Genomic DNA, 17,250 nt, shown 5'->3' on the forward strand with positions numbered 1-17,250 from the left:
AGTTAACAGTTCAGTAGTATGTAACGCAGAGATCAGAGCTCAGTAGTTAGTAAAGCGCAGTGCAGGGGTCAGTAGTATGTAGTGTAGAGGTCAAAGTACACACGTGAAGAAAACCAGTTCACTGCGCTAGGTGATATTAATTAGGCTATAATATATATCATATAAATTGCAGTGCAAAGTGCTCGTGCTCAAAAATACATCCGTGCTCCATGGTGCTCATACTGGGGTGCCCCACATAGATGTACACTCACCCCTCAGTGTTGACCAACTATCGCTAGTATAGTCAATCAAGCATGTGGGGAGACACCTGGAGATATCCGTTGCTGGCGGCTCTTGAAGTGGATATGCCTCATAATAATTGATAGGAATAAAAAGGAAACCTCATTGCGCAATACCGTTTTAAGAAGAATTTATTGATAAAAACAATATGGTTTCACTCACATTTAAGGGTGGCTACGTCCTTGCACCCGGTGTGAATAGCAGGTGATTAATTTAGGGGAAATTGGCCCACAATCGATGGTTGACCCCTGGCCGCAGTTCTGACCTGCTTTGCTGGTGATGCTGATGGAGTTATTGCAAACTTATTTTCAAAGGCTTTTTTTTTTTTTCTAGTGATATCAAGAATAATATTTATGCTTTTTTTTTTTTTTTTTTTTTTTTTTTTTTTTTTTATTTGGGCAAGTTACCACAGCACCATTATCCCGTAGTTTTTAAGATCAAAGATACAACTCTGTTGGTGTCCCTTGTCAATTTTACATTGTATTTTTTTAAATGTAACTGCCTACTCCCAAACTGTCATTTAAAGTAAAACCCGAAGCCAAGTATTATTCTCCACAATTTTTTTTATTGTGCATTAAAAAAAGAAAACAAATAAAATTAGACATGCTAATGACAACCAAAAATTGCACTCCATGCATCCAAAAATTTAGAAAATATACAAAATCAAATCATTATTCAACCAAAAAAAAATAATGTCAAAGCAATAACTCCAAGGCCAATAATAAATAACACGTCATCTCCTCCAATTCTGCAACATGGCTGGTTGACAAACGGCCATTCAGAAACGAAATGAAAAGTACGAATCAACACTCACCAAACTTCTACTAACACGAAATTAGCAGTAGGATCCTAAGACAAGTTTGGGCCGATGCCCTTCGGACAAAAGTCCACGGCAGGGGTCTTCAAACTGCGGCCCTTCAGGTGTTCAGGAACTACAATACCCATCATGCCTAGTCATGTCTGTGAATGTCAGAGTTTTACAATGCCTCATGGGATGTGTAGTTCTGCAACAGCTGGAGGGCCGTAGTTTGAGGATCCCTGGTCCACGGTTTTGTTGGCCAACAATCCGATCGTGTGTATGAGGCTTAACAGAAAGGGTTAAAGCTAATTTATTGTTTAGAATGGCAGCACAAAGGTTTACAGCCCAACCCTTTATGCATAAGGCATTTAGGCTGGGTTCACACTGGTCCGACAAACGCTCCGACATTGGGAGCTCATGTCGCATGACGTGTGAAATTTAATGTTTCCCTATGGGAGCCGTCCTAACTGGTCCGACACAAGTCGTTCCGACTTTAGAAATGCTCCCTGTACTACTTTGGTCCGACTTTGATCCTACTTCAGCCTATTGACTATCATTGAAGTCGGATCAAAGTCGGATTGCCGTCTCGCATGATCCGACTTCGGCACGCGACTTGTGCTCAGATCATCTTGAGGGGGAACTCCGCGCCAAATTTTAGATAAAAATCCGGCATGGGTTCCCCCTCCAAGAGCATACCAGGCCCTTGGGTCTGGTATGGAACTTGAGGGGAACCCCCTACGCCGAAAAAGCGGCGTGGGGGTCCCCCCCAACCCATACCAGACCCTTATCCGAGCACGCAGCCCGGCCGGACAGGAATGGGGGTGGGGACGAGCGAGCGCCCCCCCCCCCTCCTGAACCGTACCAGGCCGCATGCCCTCAACATGGGGGGTGGTGCCTTGGGGGAGGGGGCGCGCTGCGGCCCCCCCACCCCAAAGCACCTTGTCCCCATGTTGATGAGGACAAGGGCCTCTTCCCGACAACCCTGGCCGTTGGTTGTCGGGGTCTGCGGGCGGGGGGCTTATCGGAATCCGGGAGCCCCCTTTAATAAGGGAGCCCCCAGATCCCGGCCCCCCACCCTATGTGAATGAGTATGGGGTACAGCGTACCCCTACCCATTCACCTAGGAAAAAAGTGTCAATTTAAAAAAAAACACTACACAGATTTTTAAAGCATTTTATTAGACAGCTCCGGGGGTCTTCTTCCGACTTCGGGGGTCTCTCCGGTTCTTCTCCACGCTCTCCGGATCTTCTGCCGGGCTCCTCCGCTCTCTTCTGCTCTTTTGCCGCTCTTTTGCTAAAGCGGAGGAGCCTGGTCTTCAATCTTCTGCCTTCTGCCCTCTTCTCCTGATGTTGACACGACGCTCTCTGGGGCTAGAATGCTCTCTGTGCGCTCTGCTCTGACTTATATAGGCGGTGACCCCGCCCCCTTATGCCGTCACAGTCCCTGGGCATGCTGGGACTGTGACGTTTTAGGGGGCGTGGTCATCACCCGATGACCACGCCCCCATATGCCGTCATAGTCCCAGCATGCCCAGGGACTGTGACGGCATAAGGGGGCGGGGTCACCGCCTATATAAGTCAGAGCAGAGCGCACAGAGAGCATTCTAGCCCCAGAGAGCGTCGTGTCAACATCAGGAGAAGAGGGCAGAAGGCAGAAGATTGAAGACCAGGCTCCTCCGCTTTAGCAAAAGAGCGGCAAAAGAGCAGAAGAGAGCGGAGGAGCCCGGCAGAAGATCCGGAGAGCGTGGAGAAGAACCGGAGAGACCCCCGAAGTCGGAAGAAGACCCCCGGAGCTGTCTAATAAAATGCTTTAAAAATCTGTGTAGTGTTTTTTTTTAAATTGACACTTTTTTCCTAGGTGAATGGGTAGTGGTACGCTGTACCCCATACTCATTCACATAGGGTGGGGGGCCGGGATCTGGGGGCTCCCTTATTAAAGGGGGCTCCCGGATTCCGATAAGCCCCCCGCCCGCAGACCCCGACAACCAACGGCCAGGGTTGTCGGGAAGAGGCCCTTGTCCTCATCAACATGGGGACAAGGTGCTTTGGGGTGGGGGGGCCGCAGCGCGCCCCCTCCCCCAAGGCACCACCCCCCATGTTGAGGGCATGCGGCCTGGTACGGTTCAGGAGGGGGGGGGGGCGCTCGCTCGTCCCCACCCCCATTCCTGTCCGGCCGGGCTGCGTGCTCGGATAAGGGTCTGGTATGGATTGGGGGCGACCCCCAACGCCGTTTTTTCGGCGTAGGGGGTTCCCCTCAAGGTCCATACCAGACCCAAGGGCCTGGTATGCCTCTGGAGGGGGAACCCATGCCGGTTTTTTATTTAAAATTTGGCGCGGAGTTCCCCCCTAAAGATTCATACCAAACACAGTGCCGGCATTGGCGGGGATCCAAGTCGGATCCCCGTTCATTGAAAGTCGGACACATGCCGGCTTCATGTCGCAGGGCAAAGTCGGATCCAAAGTAGGACGGCTGTCGTGTCGCACCAGTGTGAACCCAGCCTCAGAGTACTTAAAAAGCCATTCTACACTGCTCCACTTTGTTTTAAATATCTGTGATTGCTGTGATTAGAGAATGTTCCATGCCTAAAGGCTCTGGAAATCAAATAATTCCCACACTGTATAATATATGTACTTCTAAACAGAATATGTTTCCACTTTTTGTTTTCCAGGAGTTCAGTGCTTATGTACAGCAGATTAAGTATGGCATTATTAGAATTGAAAGTGCTTTAACAAGGGTTTACGAATTAGCTGCTGGTGGCACAGCAGTTGGAACTGGCTTAAACACCAGAATTGGATTTGCAGAGAAGGTTGCTGCCAAAGTGTCTGAGCTTACAGGTAAGGTATCGTAGATGTGTTCCAGGAAGGAGCATTTTTCTACAAAGTGACTTATTCTATTGTGTTTTGCCTTCCTAAGTCTCATGCAGACCTCACATACATGCATACCTGCAATTTGAACTGCGTCCTTTTCTGAGATATAGCTTTGTTTACTTCCTTGTGTCACCATTGGCTGCACAGTTCTGTCCTACATCAATGGGGCCATCCCCTAAGATATGTTAGATATTTTTTTTAGATTATAAGAAACCCATCTGTTCATCCACAACATATGACATTTTATGTAGAAATATCTTCTGGTTATGTTAACAAATGGAATCAGTTGTGTTCTAAAAAGTCCGATTTAAGTCTCTGTCATTGCAGAGCAGATGTAGATAGATCAGGAGAGCTTCATGCATCAGTATGAGATTTGAATGTGCGTCGTGGGTTTGGTTGGTTTTGTCCAAGGGCACTAAACAGTGATGAACTTTTCATGATTGCCTTATGAATGTACTTTGGACGCTACAGGGAGCTACCAGGTTTCTTAATGAGTTACTTAGTTGAACATGTTAGATATCCAAGCAATGAATGCCTGAAAAAATTTCAGCAGTCAAATATTTTGTGTTGGTGCCTGAGAGAATTGGTCCCCCCCCCCCCCCCCCCCTCATTACCAGGACATTTTTTGCCATTCAGCACTGCGTTTTTTTAATTGGCAATTGCTCGGTCATGCAACGCTGTACCCAAATAAAGTTTAAAACCTGTTTTTCACACAAATAGAGCTTGCTTTTGGTGGTATTCGATCACCTGTGTGTTTGGTTTTTTTTTTGTTTTGTTTTGTTCTTTTTTTGTATGAACGAAACAATACTGAAAATTTTGGAGGGAAAAAAAAAAAAAAAAACGTTTTACTTTCTGCTATAAAACCTATTAATTGACATCTCCAGTGACACTAATACAATGATCAGTGCTAATAATTTACACTGTCACTGTACTAATGACACACTGGCTGGGAAGAGGTTAACATTTAGGGACAAGCAAGGGGTTACACATGTGCCTAACAACAATGTGTAATGAAAATAAATCTTGTTGTTCTCCAAGGAGTAGAGTATATTATAGCCTGTAATATCTACCCAATACCTGACTTGGTCCTCTATGGTCCTGGTAATAGGTTTTTTGTTATGTTATGAATTTACACGTTCATACGCTGTTTCTTCACATGCTTGTCTGAAGATGCCCCTGTATGAGCAAACCAGGGCATGCTATGATATAAGAAACAAAACGATCCTTCCCTCTGCATAGAGCCCTGTGTTGATTGTCAACACAGGGCTCTGGTTGTGATTCAACACAGCTGATCAGTAGGTCCCGGCTATAAATCATTGGCCGGGATCTGCTGACAAACGCACACTGTGTCAAATCACAGGGGGGTAGGTGGGTGGCGCGCGCACAATATCTGGATACAGGCAGCAATGTACGGATACATCACTTTGTCTGTAGGAGCCGCCTGGTCACAGTATATGTACTGCGGCGGGTCGATAAGTGGATATATAACTATTTTTCAGTTCAAAATGCTGTCTGTTTGGTGGGCTTGTTTGTATAAATATGTATTTAACTTTTTTTTAAATAGGATTACCATTTATCACCGCTCCTAACAAGTTTGAAGCTCTTGCTGCACATGACGCATTAGTTGAATTGAGTGGAGCCCTGAACACTGTTGCCTGTAGCCTAATGAAAATAGCCAACGATATTCGTTTTCTTGGGTCTGGACCAAGATCAGGTCTGGGAGAATTAATCTTGCCAGAAAATGAACCTGGAAGCAGCATTATGCCAGGTAAAAGATTTTGCTTATTCCCTAAAGTGTTGGACTAGTGGTGTTTAAAACTCTGTCATAGCATAAAAATCGCCCGCATTGTGTCACTCCCCATCATAAATTTTTGCAACACCTTTTTAAGGAACAGTTATTGTACTGTTTTCCCAAATCAAATGCCATTGCTTTGTAATCAGCAGAGGAAAAGCAGCTGAGATTTCCACTTAGACACACCATTGCTGACGTTTGGTTCTGTTATTACTTGGCTTCTGGCCTGAGTATAGTGCAAGAAAAAGGATGACTGACACCGTTGTGTGCAGGTCAAGTGTCCTATATCTGATAAGCACCTTTTGCTCCAGATCACTGGCTCGCCAAGTTATAAGAGAAGTATAAAGGCGACATTCTTGGAGCATGCACTTATTTTTAGAAACAAACCTGCAATGGCAATTTCTAGGGATGCACCGTTTTTTTTTTCTTCTTTTTTTTTTTTTTAGTACTCGCCGATGCTGATTACTGATGCCTATTGCCTAGGAAGAGTGTGGGGGGGGGGGTGTTTAGGGAGTTGGGTGAGGGCAGGTTGGGGGGGGGGGGGAGTAGGAGGGTAAGTGAGGCAGGGTGGGGAGCTAGAAGGGACTCTGAGAACACAAAGGACTGAGAGAGCAGCGCCATCTAAGTGCAGGATGACCACAATTTAATGAATAAAAGGTAAGAAAAGGTTAAAAACAATTCCAGCATAAATGATAAATGTGGTTTTCTACTTTTGGGTTGGTAGCTGCTGGTGTGTCAGTGGCCAGAGATCCAGGGGCGCTAGTGGCTCCCAGGCTTCCTGGTAAACTCTGAGACACCCAAGTGTCTCTGAGGAGGGTGACAGCTGGCAGTGGGGAGGGGAATCCCACTGACAGCTGAAATGTCATTGGTTGTTAAGGACGCGGTGGCCCTGCTCCTTAACAACCAATAATTGCCTGCATTCTTTTCTTTACAGTTCAGCTGTTAGCAGGGAAATCCTGCTGACAGCTGAAAGAACTGAGCCAGAATGTATTGGTTTCGGTTATCGGTGCATTTGCGTGAGTACCGATACCCGTGTAAATGCCTAGTATCGGCACCAATATCGGTGCAACCCTAGCAGTTTTCATATTTCTTTTTTGACACCTTAATTATTAACACAAAATCTTTGTTCTTAAATTGATTTATGTTGTGATTAATCTCACAATTCTGAATTGGCATTTGTAGATTCTTTAATGGAGAGCATTCTCTTTCTCTATCTATTTTTATCATCTGATTCCATTCAACTTTTTTGAAGTTCATATGATTACTACCAAGAACTATTTATCATTTTTGCACTTATTTTTTTAACCACTTCAATACAGGGCATTTTCAGTCCCTTCCTGCCCAGGCCAATTTTCAGTTTTCAGCACTGTCGCACTTTGAATGACAATTGCGTGGTCATACAACACTGTACCCAACTGAAATTTTTATCATTTTTTTCCCCACAAATAGAGCTTTCTTTTGGTGGTATTTGATCATCTCTGCGGCTTTTATTTTTTGCGCTATAAACAAAAGAAGAACGACAAGTTTGAAAAAAAACACAATATTTTTTACTTTTTGCTATAGTAAATATCCCAGTTTAAAAAAAAAAAAAAAAAAAAAAAAGATTTTTTCCTCAGTTTAGACTGATGTATTCTACATATTTTTGGTAAAAAAAAAAAAAAAATCACAATAAGCGTATATTGATTGGTTTGTGCAAAGGTTATAGTGTCTACAAAATAGGGGATAGTTTTATGGCATTTTTATTTATTTTTTTACTAGTAATGGCAGCGATCTGCGGTTTTTTTTTTTTTTTTTTATCGTGACTGTGACATTGCGGCGGACATATCGGGCACTTTTGACACCATTTTGGGACCATTCACATTTATACAGCGATCAGTGCTATAAAAATGCACTGATTACTGTATAAATGTCACTTGCAAGGAAGGAGTTAACACTAGGGGGCGATCAAGGGGTTAAATGTGTTACATAGGGAGTGATTCTAACTGCAGGGGGAGGGGACTCACAAGGGGAGGAAACCGATCGGTGTTCCTCTGTACTGGGAACACACCATCGGTCTCCTCTCACCTGACAGGACGTGGATCTGTGTGTTTACACACACAGATCCACGGTCCTGCTCTGTTTTTGGGCAATCGCGGGTGCCAGGTGGACGTCGCGTCCTCTGGGCACGCGCATCGGCTCCCGAGTGACGCGGCGGGCGCGCCCGCCCAGGATGGGGAATCCCTCCTGCAGACGTCGTATGATAATGGGCGGGATGTAAAGTTGTTAAAGCTCTTTACTAAAACCCTTTTTTGGTTTGTTTTTTCTACTCTTTCTACACAGGCAAAGTAAATCCCACTCAGTGTGAAGCTGTTACTATGGTAGCAGCCCAGGTGATGGGCAATCATGTTGCTATATCAATAGGGGCCAGTAATGGACATTTTGAACTGAACGTGTTCAAGCCTCTGATTGTAAGTAATCCAAATCTTATCCTTAGCTTGCAATTTAGCCTTCTTTCAAACATAAACTGAAGTGAACCTGTAGTCCAAAAACATATAAACTGGAGAATACCACACAGAGTAGACCCATCCAGGTATCTGCATATACCACCTTTTCTACTCTTTCATGTGCTCTGATACTGTCAAAACAAAGGCCACTTTAAAATACAACCAAACACTTCCTTCTGTGATAATTTGCTGGCTCTAATGCTCCATTTTCAACCTTTTTGTTTTTTAGTTTTGTTCATGGGGACTGATTCAGGTTGTGGGAGGTAGGCAGATGGCTGCCATAGATAGCAGGCAATTGGTATGAAAACTGTGAAGGGGTATTTCTCATGCATTTACATGCATTTTTTTAAAGGATAAGTTTACCTTTAAAAAAAATAATTAAAAAATAAAAATAAATGCACATATTTTTGCAGGTAAAAAAATGTGCATGCATTATCTCTTCTTTCATGATCCTGCAGAGCATTGTACTGGCCATTTAGTAGATTGCGGGTGCAATGCCAGGCTCTTGCAGACACTCAGTACAGCTGTCTGCCCATACCTTCCCTACGGGCAGTTATTGAAGAGCAGCAAGAATTAATGAGCACCGTCCTCGCAGTTCATTGAGAACTACAAGCTATCTGCCATGGTGGCAGACGGAGCTTGTAGTTCATTCAAAACTCTGTGAATGAATGACATTGCTGTGTGGGCAACGGGTGTCGGGAGAAGATCCTCCGCCTGCTGCCACCGGGAAGGGGGTGAGGGCAGGTGCTTTTTAGTAACGTGTTCTATATCCATGTTTCTCAACCTCGGTCCTCAAGTACCCCCAACGGGCCATGTTTTCAGGTTTTTCTTTACTTTGCACAGCTGCTTTAAATCAATCTCAATGACATGATATTGATGAGAGCTATTTTATCTAAGGGAAGTTCCCAAAACATGGCCTGTTGGGGGTACTTGAGGACTGAGGTTGAGAACCACTGTTCTATATTACACCCTAAGTACGGTGTTAAATGTTTTAATAAAGGTGGTCTTATCCTTTTAAGGCTGGGTTTATACTGCAGCACTAGGCGTCTCACAGCAGGGGTCTGGTGCGTCTCTGTTCACCGTTTCAGGTCCGATTTCAGTCCGAATTTTTGGCTGAATTTGGACCTGAAATGGACCAGAATACACACAGGACTATTGTGCAATTTGAACCGGAGCCACTCCGGAGATGTGTGAACCGACTCCATAGAGAGCTGGTCACAATCTCCTGACATGCGAATTAGATACGGGTTTCCTCGCATCCAATTCGCAATAGTGTGAACTCAGGCTCCTCTTTTTCCATGGAAATCAATGGAGGGCATGTTGACATGTGTTTTGATGCACTTTAACACGTGTTGACATGTTTTCATGCATTTCCATAGATTTATAATCTGTGTCAAAACAGACAAGTGTAAATGTATGCTTTAATTACACTTGGTATGAGGTGCTTTGGCTGGGTTCACATCTCTGATGGATGTGGCTCGCAGCAGGGGTCTGGTGCATCCCTGTTCTCTCTTTCAGCGACGAATCAGGGCTGAATTTTTGCCTGAATTTGGCCCTGAAACTGAGCCAAAGACGCACAGTGTTCCTGTGCAAGCCATTGAGCAGCCACAACGGAGATGTGTGAATCTGATCCATAGAGAGCCGGTCACGATCACCTGTCATGCGAATTGGATACGGAAAATACGCATCCAATTCGCATAGGTGTGAACCCAGCTGTAAAGTATAACTAAAGGCAAAATGTTTTGGATAGAGGGGAGAGGGAACACCTGTCAGGTTTGCTGTCCAAGTCCCTGGTAGTTGGATTCACCCTTTCTATATGTCTTGGTGACCATTTTCACCAGAAGTGAAAGAAAATTACAAATTTTGGGTTGTCCCCAGAACAGTAATAGAGGGAAACTATTTCAAAGGGTACACTAGCTCTGGTGACAACCAGGGGTTCCTTCACTTTTGAGGAATTACCTCTCACTTTCTGTTTTGTCTATAGGCCAGGAAATGAAGGACAATATCCCAAATGGAGCATAAATGGCAAAAGAATCTAAAGTATCACACCCCCCCCCCCTTTACTCCAAAATGGGGGGGGAAAAGTTTTTCTATTAGCTTTACTAAAAAAGTACTTGTGTTTCTTCTCAGTTTGGTGTTTTAGATACTGGCCCATGCTTGATAAAGAGTGATAGTAAATATAGCATTGAAATTGGTTGGAGTCTCCTCATACAACGAGAAAAGAAGTCTTGTGTATTTTGACGATACTGTACTTAATTACTCAGTTATTTAAACACCTAATTACTCCCCAATCTCTGATTTATCATGGGGTTGTAGATGTTCCATAAATAATAACCCTTCTGGTCAGATACTCCCATAACTCATTCTAAATATACAATGCCTTAACTGGGACATGCTGCATGTTATTGTTCCCCCCCACTTCTACTTTGGATTCTCTCATTGTGAAGTACGTTGGGCCCTGGAACACGTCTTGGCAAGGAACTCAGTTTAATTGATAAAGTAGATGAGACAAGTTGACTTTTATTATATTTTTTTTTACTGTTCATTTAGTCATTTGTTTGTACGATTTAATGTTGTAATATAACTATAGAATAAGAGAAATGAAAAAAATGCAGCATTTCAACTACTTTTACTTGTATTAATTTTTTCGTATATATATTTTTTTCTTTTCAGATAAAAAATATTCTAAATTCGGTCAGGCTTCTAGGTGATGCATCTGTCTCATTCACTGATAATTGTGTTGTTGGGATTGAAGCAAATACCGAGAGAATCAACAAACTGATGAGTGAATCATTGATGCTTGTCACTGCTCTCAATCCCCATATAGGTAAGACATATACATAGAAAACAGGGTTGGAATATATACCATATACCATCTAACTCAACCTCTAGTGAAATATTCTGGCCTAATACCGTTGATGTAAAGGAGAAGGCCTTGTTTACTCTTGTACATGGGGGGGCTTTAAAAACCAGCGGTTGAGCTGAGTTTATATTGCACCCAATGCTGCAAAAGCAGCCATACAAAGGTATACACATGATTTCACCTGAGATTCTTTTCATTGTAGTGGGGCAAAATTGAGATCTGTCACAACCCATTCAATCCAATGAGGCCGCGCCACAGCCGTGGGCTTTTAGGAGTTAAAATACCCTCTTCAGTGTGCCGCTGCTAGTGTAAATGAGCCTTAAAAGTCCTTCCTAACCCATTTCAGTTGGATTATTCACTTCCCTAAGTATGCATGTTTATCCATTCTGTGCTTAAATCCTTAAAGCTGAACCGGGCAAAACTTTTATTACATGTAATTGTTGCTGCCTTCGTACAATAATTCAATATGTTGTTCTTCCCATTCACCAGTCTATTGTCACTGAGAAATTCACTTGCATTTTTTGAATGGCATGCTCCAGTCCCCTTTTAAAGTCAGAGTAAACTCCCATCTCTGACTTGTACCTATAGGTACTGTAAATTTCTCCTAAACGTGCACCACTTAGGAGATATTTACTGTACATGCAGCCGATGACGTCACCAGTGCATGCGATCTGAAGGAACGGCCACCCGGGTCGTTCCTTCAGAGTCCTGTGCCGTAAATGGCGGAATGCATGCAGGAGTAACGTTGTGGCTCCGGCCAGATCCACAGCCAGAGTCCGCGAACCCGGAAGGAAGACTGGGTGAAGATGGGAGTGCCTGCAGTGGTGACAGTGAGGCGCAGGAAGGCTTTGTTCTCAGGTAAGTTTAACATGATGTGCTAATATGCGATGCATACTAGAACATTATAACATTACTTTTTAGGGTACAAAAAAAGAACACAAAGCGGTTTACCACTGCTTTTACATCCGTGTTATAAGACCGATGGCTGCTATTCCCCCAGCCATCGGTCTTGTCACTTCCCCTTGGTAGTCCTTTGTAGCAAGCAGTGACGTAACGTAACTATGTCTCTGCTCGCTTCAGTGGGTGGATCCAGGCTCCCAGTCGGACACGCCCATTGTTGCAGAATCATTGCAACAGGCCAGCTGACTGCTGGTCTGTCCCACCTCCAATTATCTCACACAGTGATTGACAGGCTAGAAGTCTCCTGGTCTGTCACAGCTTTCAATGCCTGCAAATGTTAGGCTATGCAAAGATGATGTGTAAGCGCTTCTCATCATCACAGCCAAATGTGATATTTGACTGTATGGAGCAGGTACTGTGCTTTCTAAAGAAAATAAAAACTTTTATTGTGTATAAAGGTTATATAATTGATTTATAATATTATACAGTATTAATATATTGGTATAATTATTTATGACAAATCCAGCTGTAGCTGTGAAAATGTGATCATGTCATGTCATGAGAGCAGTGTAAGGGAATGCACAAGCCCACAATCCCACCCATTCGCTACAATTCCCAAGGCATCATGAAAACTGTAGTTTCTCATAGCTGTGCTGTGAGAAAAAAGACTGTGACATCTATGCCTACTTTACTCCTCTTCCCGGGACCAGCAAAATCTGCAATTTTTTTTTTAATTGGAGTTGTGATGTCACAGATGTTGTTTATTTTTTAAATTTTTTTTATTATCTAAACGGGGAGGTTTATATCTAGCTTTGTCCAAATTTTTTTAGGTTTACATAGGTGACACTACTGATTGCTAGTTTTAATCTGTATCCTGGAGTTCAGCTTTATAGGAGAGAAGTGTGGGAAAATAACAAACCTCTATACCAGAGATATGCAATTAGCGGACCTCCAGATGTTGCAGAACTACAAATCCCATGAGGCATAGCAAGACTCTGACAGCCACAAACATGACACCCAGAGGCATGATGGGACTTGTAGTTTTGCAACAGCTGGAGGTCCGCTAATTGCATATCTCTGCTCTATACTTACCTATATGCCATGTTTCCCCGAAAATCAGCCCGAGTTTTTTATTTTAATTTTGGCAACCAAAAACAAAGTAGGGCTTATTTTTAGGGCAAGGCTTGCCATTTAATGTGCTGTCCTCTCTCCCCCTCTCCCTCCCTGCCTAGCAGGAATCCCCAGTGTGAAGTAAGTGGTTGTAAACTGCTAGAATCCTCTCTATTACAGTAGTGTATAATGAAAAAGGTGTATGTTTCTGTAATCTATTGTGTCAAATACCTTCTTATAGCGCCGCTCTGCGCTTCCATATCCCGCCTGAGCTCTCTTCCACAATCAGAGCATTGCAGAGGGTGGGGGGACCAGATCCCCTGCTGACAGGCAGGAGAGGAGGAGAAGATCAGCTGAGCACCGCTCGGCCCTTTCATAGCTCGCCGCGATCCAAGCATTGCAGTGGGAAGGGGGCCGAGATCCCCCGCTGACAGGCAGGAGAAGAGGAGGAGATCAGCTGAGCGGCGCTCAGCACTGTACCTAAGGTATTTGACTACAGATTAGATTACAGAAACACACACAGTTTACATTATATAATACTGTAATAGAGAGGATTCTAGCCGTTTACAACCACTTTAAACTAGGGCTTATTTTCGGGGTAGGGCTTATATTGCAGTCCTCCCCAAATATTACAGTAGGTCTTATTTTCGGGGAAATGTGGTAGCTGCAGCATCGATCCGATGCTGCAGCTGTCCCTTGCCGGTGCTGAGCCAAGTTCTTGGGTCCACTCTGCTAAGTTTTAGCTTATCGGTGGCACACTGAGAGGCTGAGTCGGCTGCCGATCAGGAATCTGGGTGAATCCCGACAACAGTCGGCTGATTCTGGGTCACAGGAGGGAAAAAGTAAGTGCAGGCCTGTGACACGCGTGAAGAAGTATAACCAACCAAGCTTTTGGCCCTACTTCTCTTTTCTCTTCACACCTCCAGTCATGTTCTTGAACCTAACACTGGTAGCTGAATGGAGAGGCAGGAGAGGGAAGAAAAGTTGAGCATGTGTTGCTGGGAAGCGAGTATTAAAGTAAACTTGTAAATTTACCCTGCATGGCACAGCTTTGCTTTCACTATTCTGCATCTTTCTACTCTATAAATCTTATTGGTTTCACAGTATAATAATATTTTTGCCATCTTGTGTTTTTTTTTTTTTTATCATTCAGGAACATTCTCATATTAATATTTCATTTTTTTTATTGTAGGATATGATAAAGCTGCTAAAATTGCTAAAACGGCACACAAGGAAGGTTCCACATTAAAGGAAACTGCGATAAAACTTGGATTCCTGACTGCAGAACAGTTTGATCAGTGGGTCAGGCCTGAAGACATGCTTGGTCCAAAATAATTCATGAACTATACATTTCAGAGCTCCAAATATTTTTGTCACTGTCATTAAAATAAAAATTTGTTTAAAGTGATGGTTCAAATGGAACATATAGAGTTGTCTTTCATATGAACTAGTGTGGAAACTTTCTAAGCACATTGATTTACGATTGCAGCTTTGTTGAATGTCTTAAACCTTCAGATTATACTGCCATCTATGGGAGGATTGGTAACTTGCGACTAAAAAAAAATAGGCCTGCCTAGGGTATAACCCTTTCTGCTACCAGCATGCCTCAGTTTTTTTTCTAGTCTCCTGGAAGTATGGACATCTTTTCTTCAGCTCTGATGTTGTAAAAGCCTAACCTGTGAAGAAACGCACATTTCTAGCTATTTTTTTCTTCACTTTTTTTATTTAACCAAGACTCTTCTCTGCTGAAGGTTTCATCTCTGATTTGCAGCTATCCTGCGTGTTAATCCTCATCCTGGCTTTTGAACTGAACCAAATCGGGACCCCACTGGCCTAGATGTTGCGAGGCTAGCCTGGAAGACTCCGATCTGGTTTAGTTAGCTGCAGAGTACTTTCCAGGTGCAGAGCCACTGTCATTACCTCTGTCCTTGCCATAATTCTGAAAACTCGGTGAGCAGACCAACCAGGCAGAGCACTGGGAGCTCCCTTATTTTTATTGGTCACTGGGTGCCATTATTCCCTGTTTTCCCCGCAGAAAGGTAGAAGGATTAGTACAGTTGTCAGGTTTTTATTGCGGTCTATATCCCCATTTGGGAGAGTCACCCTCCCTATTTGTCCTGTTTACCATTATCACGGAGAGTAAAAGTAAAAGAAAATACCCAAATGTATGTAGTCACCAGAACAGGAATAGATGGGACATCTTCCAATGGGGACACTAGTTCTGGTGACATGTGGCAGGGATTCCTTCACTTTGTAGGGATTTCCTCTCGCTTCCTTTTTCTGGCTATGGGACAGGAAGTGAAGGGAAATCTCCCCAATGTGAAACAGATTTAAAAAAATAATCGTCTGACAGGGGTTATAACCCTTCTGTACTCTATCCAATCTGAAGAAAGTTTTGCATTTAGTTCTACTTTAATGAATTTTAGCTGTTCTGCTGCAGAAAACAGAAGAACATTCGGTTTCAATTTCATCCATAAAAAAATATACAGCATATAGGTGTGCTGCTCCTCTGCATGTAGCTGCATGATATAAAAAGTGTTATTCCTGCTGCTGCATGAGAAGCACCTATTACATGTTTAAAGTATATGGGAAATTAAGTCATTCCGAAGGCCTGATTAAAATCCATTAAAAAAACCCCCCCCAAAAAATCTATATACTTTCTTTTTTAATCCAATGGTCATGTGAGCGCATGGCTTTTCGTTCTTTCTGAGAGAGTGCTGACAATATATCTCAATCTATTCAAAAGCGAGCGCAAAATTTTGTCCTCCCCCACAAGCCTCTTCCCTTGACTCCTTTGTCAACATCAATGGCACAACTATCGACCTGCCCCTGCATGGCAGGGTGCTTGGGGTAATCCTGGACTCCGAGTTCTCCTTTCGGCCCCACATCCAATCGCTATCCAAATCTTGCTGCCTCAACCGTCGCAACATCTCCAAAATACGCCCCTTCCTAAGCAATGACACCACAAAGCTCCTGATTCACTTCCTGGTTGTCTCTCACCTTGACTACTGCAACTCCCTCCTCATTGGCTTATTTTTTTATAGGCTATCCCCCCTTCATTCCATCATGAATGCTGCTGCCAGACTCATCCATTCAGTGTCTGCTGCCTCTCTTTGTCAGTCCCTCCACTGGCTTTCCCTCATTTATGAATACAATTCAAAATACTAACAACAACTTACAAAGCTATCTGCAACTTTCCCCCCAGCTACATCACTTTGTCTCAAAATGCCAACCAAACCATTCTCTCTGTTCATCCCAAGACCTGCTTTCTAATTCCCTTGTTGCCTCCTCCTATGTTCACCTCCAAGACTTCTCCTGAGTCACTCCCATCCTATGGAACTGCCTACCCACCCTGTGGGGGTTATCCTTACTGGGAGTAATGTCACTTAGTTTATGAGTGGAAAGTGTTTTACGTGACTTATGATGGTCATAACTGCTGAGAAGCATCTGCTTATTCATGACCAATTAATAAACCAATGCCTTGCCCCCCAAAAACACATGGAGGCTGGTTAAATTGGAAAATAGCGTAAGGCCACAGCTTTATTGAACTGTCCAACTATAACAAGTTTCCAAATGTAACCAATGGCCATCACAGTTAAATCATGAGCACACATAAAACATAAACTCACATAGTCTAAGGGCTGGTTCACACCATGAATTGGCAGGAACACACTGTGCGATTCACATACGATTGGGGAACAGTGTGATTTCAGTCCATTCATTTGACTGAGCTGAAATCGGGCCAGACTGCACCAAAAGTAGTTCATGCACTAATTTACAAAACGCACAGCAACTGAATCACTTGGTACTACTGTGCCATTCAATCCGCGGCAGAAAACGCACCGTGTTTGCGACCTGCATTTGAGGTGGGATTAAGTTAACATTGACACCCACTGAAGATCGCATCACTTACAGTCTATACATCTCAGTACTCACAGGTAGCATCACTGTCCCCTCCCTTTATTTCTAGAAGGAGAGGAGGATAGGAAAAATGGAGCTGCCTCGGGTATTCTAATGAGCCTTGACCAATCCCCAACTTGGATTGACAGGCCACCTTAAATACCCAGGGTCAGCCCAGCTGGGGAGGAGTTGTTGGTTGGAAGAGCTGCAGTGAGAGAGTGTGGAGACTGTCGGGGCCCATGAGGAGCTCCCCAGTC

General features: G+C 43.7%; 1 protein-coding gene across 1 annotated transcript in view; it reads left to right on the top strand.

The window, feature by feature from the left end:
• Nucleotides 1-14,515, top strand: part of FH (fumarate hydratase) — a 46,649-nt gene extending 32,134 nt beyond the window's left edge. The window contains exons 6-10 of the mRNA XM_073627976.1: nucleotides 3,747-3,912; nucleotides 5,510-5,713; nucleotides 8,057-8,184; nucleotides 10,894-11,047; nucleotides 14,286-14,515. Coding sequence (XP_073484077.1) covers nucleotides 3,747-3,912; nucleotides 5,510-5,713; nucleotides 8,057-8,184; nucleotides 10,894-11,047; nucleotides 14,286-14,428 — 795 coding nt within the window. The 3' untranslated portion in view covers nucleotides 14,429-14,515. The remainder of the gene's footprint in view (nucleotides 1-3,746; nucleotides 3,913-5,509; nucleotides 5,714-8,056; nucleotides 8,185-10,893; nucleotides 11,048-14,285) is intronic.
• Nucleotides 14,516-17,250: the final 2,735 nt, after the last annotated feature.

The sequence above is a fragment of the Aquarana catesbeiana genome, linkage group LG04 (assembly GCF_042186555.1).
Source record: "Aquarana catesbeiana isolate 2022-GZ linkage group LG04, ASM4218655v1, whole genome shotgun sequence".
Lineage (NCBI taxonomy): Eukaryota > Metazoa > Chordata > Amphibia > Anura > Ranidae > Aquarana > Aquarana catesbeiana.